Source organism: Oreochromis niloticus, linkage group LG7 (assembly GCF_001858045.2).
Source record: "Oreochromis niloticus isolate F11D_XX linkage group LG7, O_niloticus_UMD_NMBU, whole genome shotgun sequence".
Taxonomy (NCBI): domain Eukaryota; kingdom Metazoa; phylum Chordata; class Actinopteri; order Cichliformes; family Cichlidae; genus Oreochromis; species Oreochromis niloticus.
In genome coordinates this window covers 15,617,667-15,630,865 of record NC_031972.2, presented here as the reverse complement: position 1 = coordinate 15,630,865, position 13,199 = coordinate 15,617,667, and the positions used below count along the sequence as shown (strand labels likewise).

Below are 13,199 nucleotides of genomic sequence, written 5' to 3'. Positions count from 1 at the left end.
CTTTTACTGACATAAAACTGATAAACAGTACTGATAATGATAAGGCAGCCAAACAGACATAACTTAAAACTTTAAGACCATGGAGAGGCAATGGATAATGAGATACATCATACTTATAATCAAAGACATATCTAACTCTACTTTGTGAGCTTGCAAGTCACCAGAAGTGCGATCTACCTCCCCGATCTATGTCATTCAAAGCTCATAAGTCTGTTTCAGGTTTAAAAACATAAAACCTTTAACAAGGTCAAACTTCAAGGGAATGTATGGGAAATTAAAACATGTCCAAAAATGACATTGTGGATGTATTCGCTTGCCAACAGACATTGTCCACACGCTGCATGTAATTGCTACTACTCACTGAGCCCCGAGGCCTATTCATGTGTGATGGCATTTACAAAACAAATGTAGGCAAAAGGCATTTCACTTAGTAATCATACTGAAATCCTATTCATTAATCTAAAACAAAAACAATAAAGAAATAAGAGAAAATAAGTAAAAATCAACTTGTCATTCTAATGCGACATGGAAAGTTATAGTTCTAGATTTTGACTGTCGTGGCAAAAAGCTGTCTAAAGTTAAATACAAAGACAATCGTGTATCAGAGTAACTGTGATTGAATGAAATAAAATTCATAATGATTACAAGCCAGACTGTAAAAAAAAAATATATATACCATCCAGCAATAGATCTTAATGCAAGAAAGAAAAAAAAAAAAATCAATTTCCTTTACAACCAACACTCCACCTACTTAATGCACTGATAAATATGTTTATGTCTTTATATATAAAAATGTGGGGGACAGACAAATTCAAAAACAAATTTTTACAACAGGACAAAACCATGAAATTTAGTCTGACAATTTCTTAAAAAAAAAAATAATAAAAAAAAAAATAACCCAACATAAATTTGATGAACTCATTCTTTAGTCCCTGACGCAAGACAGAAATACAGGAGTCACTGAACTTCTTCAGACTCCAATGAATGTGATGGGTATGCCCACCCTAGTTATATATAACGCTTCAGAACATGTGCACCAATTCTCAGATCCCTACTGAAAAGAACCAAAAAAACCAAAAAAACAACAGCAGCAGGAAATAAAAGAAACTTGTGCAAAAGTGCTTCCTGCATCACGTGACTGCCACCCAAACCCCCAACCTCCATGTGTGGCTTCCTATTGTGCAGGTAAGAATGTGATTTTGCTCTCTGTACTGAAAAGCAGTGCTCACCTGACTACAGTACAGAAAATTCAGTGTAATCACTTGCGCATATATGTGTAGTTGGGATGTAGACGCTTGCTATTAAGTTGTTCAGGAAATTGTAAAACCCTCGTTCCTAAATGTTCTGTCCTAGCTAATTAATCAGCTAGTCATTTGTCTTTCCCCCAGTAACCCTTTGCATCCCCAGTCAGCTCAGTATACATCCCTTCAGCTTGGGGAACACCAACCTGCATCAGTGCCATGGAACAATCACTTCATCCTCAGCTGGGATGAACTGAGCCACGATTCGGTTGCATGCTTATTGCTATAAAGACACTCAGAGGGAGAAAAAGGCTAGCGATTGTTTTGTGAGCTATCGTGCAAGTAGTTTAATAAGATTTGCACACATCTCAAAGAACTCGATGGTGTGGCTTCCTGGTCGAGGGACAGTTGCATTGTCCCCGCCTCCTGTGGAATCGATGGATGAGGTCAACGATGACGTCAAAGAGCCTTCTCCAGTCTTGGTGGGGTGCACAGTACTAGGTGTACCTGGAAGCTCTGCTCCATCTACATCGTTCTTAATAGCGGTCCGGTAGTTGCCCACAGAGCCAGAGCGCAGAGGGGTAGCACTTCCAGATTTTGTCTCCAACATATCATCTGAACAATAAGACAAACTGATTTTCAAACACAAGAAGTTCAATGGGTATCGCCAGGGTATCAACAAGTCTTGGAAAATACCCAATTCCTGCCACAGAAACACTGCTGTAAACAGTGAAATTAATCACTAGTTTATACTTAGTCAATTGTTTAGGCTAGGTATAAAGTGTAAGATTTTTGTAGTCAAAATTAAAGATTCTTTTCTTCCCATTAACCTAATAAACTGTAATATAGATACTGCACTGCGGACACCCAGATCATCCCGACACCCCGAGTTTGAACAATTTTGGGTTCAGTTCATGAAATATGCACAAGCCAAAGCAGTGTTCACCATTTCCTCTTAAAGCGGCTGTGGCTACACAGTCCATGGCTCTAACACTCACTTATATCTCTGTTCACTAACTTCTTCTTAGCCACCATTTACTGAGATAAAAAGCCTTTGGTTCATGAGGGGTTGACCAGTAAACAAATTTTAATATAAGCTATTCGGCTTTCTAAAATGAACATTTTCTAAATGTAGCTATATTTGCCGGTGCATGACCTGCCTCCTATGAATGTGATTATGCATTGTGTTAATACCAGTTTTAATGCTGGACACAGACTGCATACAACTGTATTTTAATTTTCTTGATCAAAATACCGCTGACCGTGATAATTTTATGAGATTACTGCAGTCCCAATTTCCACCTTGCTTGGTCAAATTATTATAATCTGGGGCCTTAGACACACACTTGCAGCGACAGGTGTCAAACAGTCAAGGTCTTGAGCCGGCCCTCATTTCTTTATAATTTGCCAGGAAAAATAGCTGGAGCTATTTGTTAATCTCAGTCCCTTTTCTGTGATTGAATGAGTCACAGGTTAGTGTTAAATGGCTTAACAAACAAAATGTTAAAACAGAGGGATTGGACTTCAAATTAGTGAAAAAGTAGCCAATGTCCAAAGAAAAACCCTGAGAAATCCTGGAGAACTATTGCTCAAGACCACTTACAAAAAATGCTCTTGCTGCTTGGAAGCAAAATATAAAGAAATGAGGTAAGTGCTGTATATATAGCAGCACAGGACTTTATATGATGGTAATCCACATTCACACATCCCTTTCCTTCCCATGCAGTGTCAGAGGATGCATCCAACTTTCCTGATCTGGTGCCCGATTTGTGCCCAATTTGGTAGTGCCTGAACTGCTGCTGCTACAGCAGTCAGCAGTCCTATTATGAACTTGGGCTAACAGCATTAGCACCCAGGTTCCCTACAGGAGGCAGGACTGGTGCACTGATACAGCTGCTGATGGCTTATACTTTTTGCAACTTCTCTCACAGTCCTCCATGTTGTCCACCAGACGGACATTTAACAATGCCCAAGCTTGCTCGATCTAACCATTTAATATGGATTTAATATAACTGCAGTCTCTCAAACTTAGCTCCCAGATAATTTTGTTAAGACCTGCAACAAATATTACTGCAAACAGGTAAATGATTAATTTAAGATATGCTGCTACACTATGAAGCAAAGAGCTTAAAACCTAAATTAACCTAAACTATAAATTCATGCGATTAATTATGTGTAGTTATAGACATATTAACAATCAGCATAATATTTTCTATATTTCTGAGTCATCAGGTATAAGTTCAGATAAACATAAGCTTAATGACTGACTTTGCTGTAGCCCAAAGCCAAAGCTTAACATACTTTAAATGGAAAGCCTGTGATGTATCAGAAGCCCACAACAGCACTTGAATCTCATGTTTTCCTTTGAGGTAATGCTAAACACCTACACAGACTTCCCAAACAATCATCCATGAGTTAATAATTTATAAATTCCACACTGAGGCAGCATACTAGAGGACAAAATCCAGATAAACACCGAAGATACAGAGAACTGAATTTAGGGCTTACCTGAAGATCTAGGTTAACTGGTCAAATGTTACAAAACTGAGTGTAAGTTGTTTGAGACTAGTTTTAAAAATTAAATATAATACAATATAATGCAAGCAAAGGGCAATCAAAACTTGATCCATCTGTAAATTACAACACATGCTGTACTGCTGCCATTGAGCTTCATGAGTCAAATCATTTCCAAACACTGACGCGTTATGACTGACCTTTAACACAATTTCCTCATTTTGCACAGTACTGTGTTGAATCCCCACCTGTCCTTGTTTGCATTTGTTTTTGTATGCTGGTGTGTCTGCCATCATAATTGAAACCGAGCAGTTCATGGAACTAATAAATCTCGAACAACAGTTACTTTTATTGAAACACAGGAAGATAAGGGGAATTCAGAATTGACCTTGAGTTTATGCACGTATCACCAGAGCTAATAAAATGAGAGGCAAAGGCATCTACACTGGCAGAATATTAGCTTCTGCACAACATGTAATTACATTCTATTACATCTTGTTTCCCTGTGGTATAATCCATGTGCTAATCAATAAACAGATATTGACATCTGCGTCATATGTAGTTACATTTCTGGGAATGTGCAGGTCAGGCTATGACACAGATTTAATGGAGCACTTTGAATCATAACAAATAACGGCCTCATGTATGATCTTTCATGTTGTTTTATTCTCTAATATTTAAACCATACACAGGTTAGCTATGTAACCTTATCAGTGTATCCTGCCGGGTGCTTATGCAAATGAGCGGTGACCTAAATGCAGACTGTTTCCTCACCTACTGCTACAGACTAGTGAAGATGAAACTTACCGTCTATGCTACGGAAGTCAAGGAGGTAGGTTCTGCTGTCCACTGTGTACAGTTGAAGGCTCATCTTGGCAAGCATCCCAGTAACAGGATTCTTCCTTCTCACACGCAGATAATATGGATTCACAACCTAGAAAATTATTGAAAGGAAATAAAATGTGTCTCTGTGATGCTTTAAAAGTACACCTGGAGCTTATTAAACTTTTAATGCAATCCAACTTCAATAACTAGCCTGTGAGATTATTTTTTTACTCATTTTTTAAAAAAATCGTAATATATTAAGCATTTCCTCCTATATCGTGTCCCCCTTCTTCCTTACCTTCCACTCATAATCCAGCTGTTTCATTGCACGGCACACCTCCGTCATGATATCATTTGGTCTACTTTGACTGCGTATACCCAGGTGCCACTTGGCTCTCCTAACACCCTGGTGCTTGGACTTCTGAGGGTTCAGTTCATCCAGTGTGTGACGGATACTCCTGGGAGGAGTCTCCGCCACGAGAAAAGGTACACGCTCAGGGTGAGGCTTGACTATCGCTGCACCTGATGAAGTCAGGTGTTGGTCATCTAGAAAAGAGTCAGGAGGGCTAGATGCCAAGTAGAAATCCTTGGCTTCGCTCATGATGCGACGATTGTCAATGATGAGATGGTAGGCGACAGCCAATGGATCCTGATGGTTGCGACTGTATATGCAGGCAAGGACCTCCTCCTCTGTGCACTCAAACTTCTCACAAACTTCCTTCAGGGCCTCGTCGTCGATCATGTTGTTGCTGTAGGAGGGGTCCTCAGGGAACAAGTACTTCGGCAGATCTTTTTTGAACCACTCGTCCTCTCTGTGGCGAAGAATCATTTTGGTAGTTAAAAGATCATGAATGCAAACAGCACCAACAGAACTAATTTTCTATGCAGACAGCCCCTTGTCATCCTGAAATAATTAGATCTACAATCTAGACCCCCGCCCCCTCCCAGACTATAGGATTTTAGACTTTGTAAATACTCCGCCAGGCTTACCGGATCTCTTTGATTGTGGCTCTTTTCATCGGGTCCACCTGCAACATGTGTTTCAGTAAGCTTATTACTGCAGGGTTCAGATACTGTGGGGTGAAGAAGATCCCATCACAGATCTTCTTAAAAAGTGTTGGCACATGATCATCATCAAAGGGAAGTGTTCCACACAACAAGGCGTAGAGAATCACCCCACTACTCCAAATATCCACCTCTGGTCCAGCATATAACCTGAGGAGGCGTAAAAAGAAAGAATCACAAAAACCATTTTTAACTAGGCTGTGTTTTCGAGTTGTGTTTCTGTCTCACTTTGAAATGTAAGTAAAGTATCATTAGAAGAAAAGAAAAAACAAAAGCAAAACAGAATTTAAAATAAGCCATTACCTTCCTGAGATGACCTCAGGAGCAGCATAGTTTGGAGAACCACAGCTTGTTCTAAGGAACTCTCCATCTGACATCATGTTTGACAAACCTGCAAAACGTTTTAAATATTATAATATACACATTTTTCAAAACGCAACAACTTCAATTATTTACCTCACATAAACATTTAACTGTTTTTAATGCAGTTTCAAACCATTCTAGTTTGGTTTTAGCTTAAAGTGCTTTATTAACTATATACCTAACGTGAAAAATACTAAAGCAGTACTGTTTCATTTTCTGTCGGCCCCCCCCAAAAAAGTTGATTTATAATTAGCTGTACTATTTATTTAAGATTCTCCACTTACTGCAGTTCATCCTCTCAGCAAGGAGACAATGTTTTTTTCACTGGTAGCAATGGTAAACATGAGTCATGAATTAACAGAGGAGAGTGACAAAAATAATTTACTAAAGATTCAAAATAATTTTGAATAAATGCTGGTTAAATAACAACCAATGCACACTAGAATAGCCTACTATTATGAAAGTCTTGAATGTAGTTCTGTATATGTGCTTAGCCAAATTAAGGAAAGTATTAAGGTTTTTCTGAAAGATATTTTATGTTTCTGGCACACTACTGCCAGAAATGATTGATCACTGAAATGATAAACTGTTATCAGAATTTTTTTTTGTTTACAAGTGTTTTCATGCTCACACTAAACAACCCTGAAATCTACTCATGGATTATAAAACTATGTGGTAAAAGCTCACACTAAAAGCCTATCAAAATACCAAAAGTAGTCAAACTTGGAGGGCAGTTTTTTGAAATTCTGTTTCAAATCTGGAGGTCTTGTAAAAATCTTTTGCGAAAGTAACTTATAATCAAGTTGTGAAATACTTGTTAATATATGATTGATTTGTCTGCCTTCCAAGTTAACGACTCTACAGAAACGGCACTTTTAACGGTGGTAAATGATCTGTTACTTGTGTTGGACTCTGACTCAACCTCTGTTCTCTTGCTATTAGACCTTAGCACTGTGGTTGAAACAGTGGACCACAAAATACTTAAGAACAGGCTTATGAAACACTTTGCCATCTCAGGTGTGTCAACGGTTGAGACCATACTTTCCAGAAAGATCTCAATGCATGCTTTAAATTATTTTCTGAGCCATGCACTATTAAGTATGGAGTCTACAAGGGTCAGTCCCTGGCCCACTTTTATTTTCAATAATATGTAGCACCAGTGGGTTAACTCAGCTAAAACTGAGATGTCAGTGACTGGAATGGCAAGAATGAGTCATAAGTATGACCAGTTTTCTTTGTGTCTTGATGACTGTGTGATCCACTCAGAGGATTTGGTAAGCATCTTGGTGTTTTTTGATCAGACCCTTTGACACTCATTAACAATGTGAGAAAAATTGCTAAAATCAGACATATGATGGCACTCAGGGACACCAAGGTTCTAGTTCATGTCTTTGTGACATCTTGCATCATAGCATTGCTTTACTGTCAGGTATGCCCAAGAAAATCTTTAGAGGTCTACAGTTGGTTCATATTGCAGCACCATGGATTTTCACTAGTTTATCTAATTATGATATTACTCCAGTGCTCAGCTCTCTTGAGTGGCTTCCTGTTCAGACAAGAGCAGATTTTAAAGTACTGCTGCTGTCTTATAAAACATTAACTAGCAGAGCACCAAGCTACTCGAGCGATTTTGTGAGACCATATGTACCTATAGGGCCCCTACACTCTCAGGGTCTTCTGAAGGTCCCAAAGGTTAAGAAAACAACATATTTTTATATCATGCCCTAACATTATGGAAAAGCCTTCTGTCTGACATTAGACTGTCAAGTTCAACTGAGGTTTTACCCACCTGTTTTCTATTGTATGTAGTTCTTGGGGTATTATTGTCTTTTTGTTTATTTATGCTTCAGTTATGGATTATGGCGTTTTAATTGTTTGTTGCTATGTTCACTTTTAGCTTTGTTTATTCTTTGCTTTGGAAAGGACTTTCTATGAAAGTGCTCTACAAATAAATATTATTATTACTGTTACTACTGTGTGTATAATTAACAAATTAAAAACAGTGATTCCAAGAACTACTTACCAAAGTCTGCAATCTTAGCATTCATTTGCGCATCAAGCAGCACATTTTCTGGCTTAAGGTCTCGATGTACCACCATGTGTCTGTGGCAGTAGTCTACTGCTGAAATGATCTGCTGGAACAGTCGTCGACTCTCCTTTTCATCCAACTGTCAAAGCAGAAATTATTCATTAGGTGTGATCTTCCCTTCCTCAGTCAGAACATCACTGATGACTAAGCAGCACCTCATGTTGTGTTTTGAATCTCTTTTTCAGCCTTCACAGTTCACAAAGTTCAAAGATTACTTTATCTCCACTGTAGTCTGATGATGACAAGTATATGATACTTATCTGTGTTATCTTTATCTCACTAATGATAAACTATACAACATCTGTGCAATGTGAAATGATGGAAAGGGTTAAAGAAGTTTGGAAATCAATATACAAGTTTCCAGTCCTAAAGTACCTTTCCATTTTTGCAGATGTAGTCAAAGAGCTCTCCCCCTGAGACATACTCCATCACCATGAAGATATCTGTAGGGGTGCTGATAACCTGATACCTACAGTCAAAACACAAATCATGTGGGTTATTAGGAGTTGGAAGGTATTATACAAGAAAACATTTAGACATGTCTGTTACCATTTAATAATTATTACAAAGAATAATTGGAATATGTGCTTAGTTTTGGACAGTTGACTCTTATTTGTAGCTTTAATGTTACTTTGCCAGTGGTCTATTTTAGCCCATTTACAATGATTTTTAACAAAGTAATTTAATCAACCATCAGCTCAGTTCAACCCACAGGAGATTGTTAACACGTCTAATTTTTGGTTTCCTGTAACGAAGAAAAACAATTCCTCACAAACAGAAAGAAACTTAGTTGCCATGGAAGAAGATTGGTGTCCTCAGTGTTGAAAAAAGTGTATGACAGCAGCACTTTGTGCAAATGTTGAATATTATAATGTCATACAAAAACAAATCGAAAACAATTGAGCATTTTTATGTTTCTGCTGCCAGACAGGCAACGGACTGAGCTATGAGTTAGACTCCACTGCATACTTGCAGTCCATTAGTGGCATTCATCATACCTACATCTATTTGCACTAAAATGCTGTGCAGCTCTCTTTGCACATAAGCCACATCTGTTGCTGTTTTACATAACCATTATCAAGCTGTAGAATCAAACCAGGAGAAATTATTGATAGCAAGTCCCAGAAACCACATTGTATGCAGCCTCTACAGCTCAGATTTCACAGGTTTTAAATACAGACAACCAAAAAAAATGCATTGACAACGTGACAGTGTGAAGATATTTTAAGAAAACATTCAGCGCTTTTGTAAGCGTGCCCTACCATGGTGGATAAAACACAAAGGCAGTAATGTCTGCCATGCAGTCTGTAGCTCAGCAGATGTTAGAGATGTTCACTAACTGTGAACCTGATGTGTTGCAACTGCAGAAAACATCCCATCAATAAAAATGAAGCAGTATTATGTTATATTACTCGAGTTGTTATTATCCCCGCTAGACAGACAATGTTATGTACTTTGCCCCAGTGGTCTGTGTACCCTGCCAAAGATGGAATCACTCTCTCATGCGTAGACACACACAGACATAGCTTACATTTTTGTGCATGCTTAACATGGAACGGGTATTTCAGGCAATTATACACACCCCCGGTCAGTTTAATGACCCTGTAACTGTGGCCTTGAGTCTGTGAACATTCCCTTACCAAACAGGAAATCCCCTGACAACTGTCAGATAGCAAGTTTAGCTTAGAGGACCAGAACATTATGGGACAGTCAGCTCAGACTATGATGTTAAAAAATTACTCATTTGAAATGACACACTTATCTGCTCTAGCCTGACAGATGTTGACAGTAATACCAGCAGAGCAAGCTACACAGCTAGCCACAATAAAGACAAAGCCAGTGCACTTTTGTACATTAAAATGAAAGACCAACTGAGGGAATAACTAAACAGTCAATACTGCACAACAGGGAGAGGTCAGAAGAGAGAGTGGACTGAGTCAGACAGATACTGTCCTAGATGGATGTATTCTAAAACAACACTATAAAAGCCTGAAAATAGCTCAGTGGGTGGCATTAATGTAGTGGCAAGGGGATTATGGAGCAGTGAGCAGAGTGTAATCTAGGACTTACAGTTTAATTATGTGAGGGTGCCTGAAAAGCTTGAGGTTCTGGATCTCCCGGCGAATCTTTCCCACCACGTCCAAACTGCGGATCTTCTGTCTGTTCAAGATCTTCACTGCCACTTGATGCTTGGTCAGCTCATGTTGGCCCACTGAAGGAAAAAAAGAGTGGATGGAGCAATTCTATTACAACCAAGGCCATATAAAATAGGGAAGGATGACGTATTATGCAAAACAAGTCATCTTCACGCAACTTAAGGAAATGTGTAATTTGTTGTTTACACTATTAGGATAAAGGTTACCGGACATGCTACGAATCTTAGAGGTGAAACCTATTTTGGAAACAGAAGGCAGCATGGTGGATGAAGGACAGCAGCAATAGGACCAATATCGTGAAGTCAGTGTGAGGAATGGCAGATCTAAATCACCACTTCCTATCACAATTTTAACAATATAAAAAATAAAAGCATTCAAATTAAAGGAAAAAAAAAATGGAAGGATGGAAAAAAAAAAGTATTTTGTATTCAGTCAACCATATTCAATCACTCAGGCATATCACAGCATAGCTTTGTCATTTGGTATTATGGAAAGACTGTAAAACAGCTCTCTTGTTTTTGTTTTTTGCTGAAACTGGCTGCCTACTGAGTGTGATAAATCTAATGCTGAAACGAAAGTCCTTGAAGCAAATCTTGCCATGCACAATGTTGAAACACCTTCCAGCACCTATTGGGCACATACTTACGAAACATCAGTCAAAGCTAACCAAAGCCTTACTTCATCTGCTGTTTAAATTCAAGAGTCTTTGAACGCCACATCTCTACTTTATAAAGTCTCTAGCTGAAAGTGACTTAATGTGGGTGACCTAATGTAAATACATTAAGTCACCCACAAAAAAAAAAAAAGAGAAAGAAATCCTAGCACATGCTAAATGATCTGTAAAGGTGAGTGGGGATACACAGTCAATACATGAGCAAATAGGTCAAATACAGAGTCCTCATAACTGAAAGCGGTAAGAAGCCGCACCAGAAACAAAAAGATAACATCTGAATGGACGGTGGGAAGACAGCGCATTTGCCCATGGGAGTTAGCAAACAGCTGGTTTTGATTTACCAGCTGTGTCGGTAGTAATCAAGACCATAATCACACAGCACCAACTCCAGCTCTTTTCCCTCAACATCAACAAATAGCTGAGAGCTGGGAGATGACTCATTGGGAATTAACCGATCACACAGCTTGTGGTGGTTCCACTCCATTTCGATATATATTGTGGTTTCAGTGTTTCTACTGAACAGAACAGCCTGTAAGGTAAACAAAACAAGCAACGCGCAGACACGATTACTTTTCAGGAAAAAAAACAGGTTTTTTTAGTCTATTGCGTGTTGATAGTTGTATATTGACTTAAGCTTCTAAGCGTTCAGCCCTCTGCACTGACAAAGTGGGCGTAGATTCAGCAGAGTTTGTCCAACTCTCTCCATCTAAACTTCAGAATTAACACTGAATGCTTGAAACAGGCGACAAATACGACTCATGGGAAAAGAAGTTGTGAATGAATGTAGTGCAGAGTTGGGTTTAAAGGCAAGAGAGAGGAAACCGTACTTTACCGATTAAAATGTACTCTTGCTAGCGGCAACATCAATGAAGAGGGCTGACTTCCCGGTGTATGTCTCAACAAGCGCTTCGCTCGCTAGCACGCAACGCAACCGACGCTAAATGGCAAACTACGTGACCAGCTACAGGCCAATTTCATAAAACTTCCAGTGTCTTGTTTATCTTAGAAACGACAACGACACGCTCTAAAACCTGCGTTTTGTCACACACAAAAAAAGTTCTGATAATAGCGCGACAACAAGTGTGTTGCCTCCCCAGCACTGCGACAAGTTAGCTTTCCTAGTATGCTAGCTTAGCAGCTAAGCTAAAAGCTCCCTCTCCCACCGTCTCGCAGCTGGCAGGATGCATAAACGCCTGAGACAGTTACACATACCTTTAACCTTCCCAAACGTCCCCACTCCGAGAGTGTCTCCAAGAATGTAATGTCCAATTTTCACTCTTCCTTCATGCTTCGCTTTTTCCGTCGCCATCTTCCCGCAATGGCCTTGCTGCGGGGTTAGCTAGCTGCGGTAGAGATGGACCGGACTCCGCTATGTGTTTCTCCACTCTAGCGGCTCCGCTCAACACTGAGGGTGGGAGGCGTCCCGGCTCCTGTGCGATTCGTCAAAATCGTCAACGACGTAACATGTTGCATTTAAATGCTCTCAATAAACTCCGAAATTGTTAATCTGGGTGAAGTTCACGTTGTAAACTTGTTTTGGCCGGAAAATCTATCGTATAGGCTAAATCAGGGTCAGGAAGTGAAAGGAGAGAAAATGTGCGTTAGACATATATGAGATAGATAAATTATGATGTGCCCAATCAAATACTATGGAAACTCTGGATAAAGTCAGCAGTTTTCTGCCAATATGAAAAAAGGATTTTTGGCTGCTCCCTTATTGGGGCCCTATTTTTATCTGTCTAAATACAACATAAAAAGATTTTAAGAACTGACAAAATACCATCAGGATTATATAAAGGGAGTTACATAGTTCATACAGCATGAAATACATTAATACAGTGAACTATGTTTCATAAGAATCCATTCTCATAATCGTCTCAAATATATTTCCAATGCCTTGTTAACTTCATAAAAAGTATATAAACAAAAGCTGCACTCCAGTCCAAACTATCCAAATTACATTAAATGCCGCTTCAGCAAGGGCAAATTAGACAGGCTTATTGTATGCGCAGATTTCTGTTGCCTGGTGACAAAATCAGGTTTTGTAGGTTTATACTTAAGGCACAGTGTACAAGTGAAGGAGCATTTTAATGTAGATAGTGCACAGCACTGTTTGGAAGCAGAAAGCTCAATGTGGCGAATGAATCAGCAAACTCTGCTGAAATATGACTCCTGGTCCATAATTTATGCTGGAAAATCACGTTGAAATGAGTCATAGCCTGAAGATCAGTAAATATGGCTCGATTGTGTTGGAGTAAGTATATAATGCACCA

General features: G+C 39.1%; 1 protein-coding gene across 1 annotated transcript; it reads right to left on the bottom strand.

Moving 5' to 3' along the window:
* Window positions 1–1,550: 1,550 nt before the first annotated feature.
* On the bottom strand, window positions 1,551–12,250 carry prkaa1 (protein kinase, AMP-activated, alpha 1 catalytic subunit). Its single transcript, NM_001319868.1, has 9 exons — window positions 12,139–12,250; window positions 10,168–10,309; window positions 8,473–8,566; window positions 8,032–8,176; window positions 5,949–6,036; window positions 5,571–5,795; window positions 4,879–5,392; window positions 4,563–4,689; window positions 1,551–1,856 (listed from the first exon to the last, which is right to left on the bottom strand). Exons 1-9 carry the CDS (start codon window positions 12,233–12,235, stop codon window positions 1,573–1,575), a joined length of 1,716 nt encoding a protein of 571 aa, NP_001306797.1. The 5' UTR covers window positions 12,236–12,250; the 3' UTR covers window positions 1,551–1,572.
* Between the last annotated feature and the right edge of the window lie 949 nt (window positions 12,251–13,199).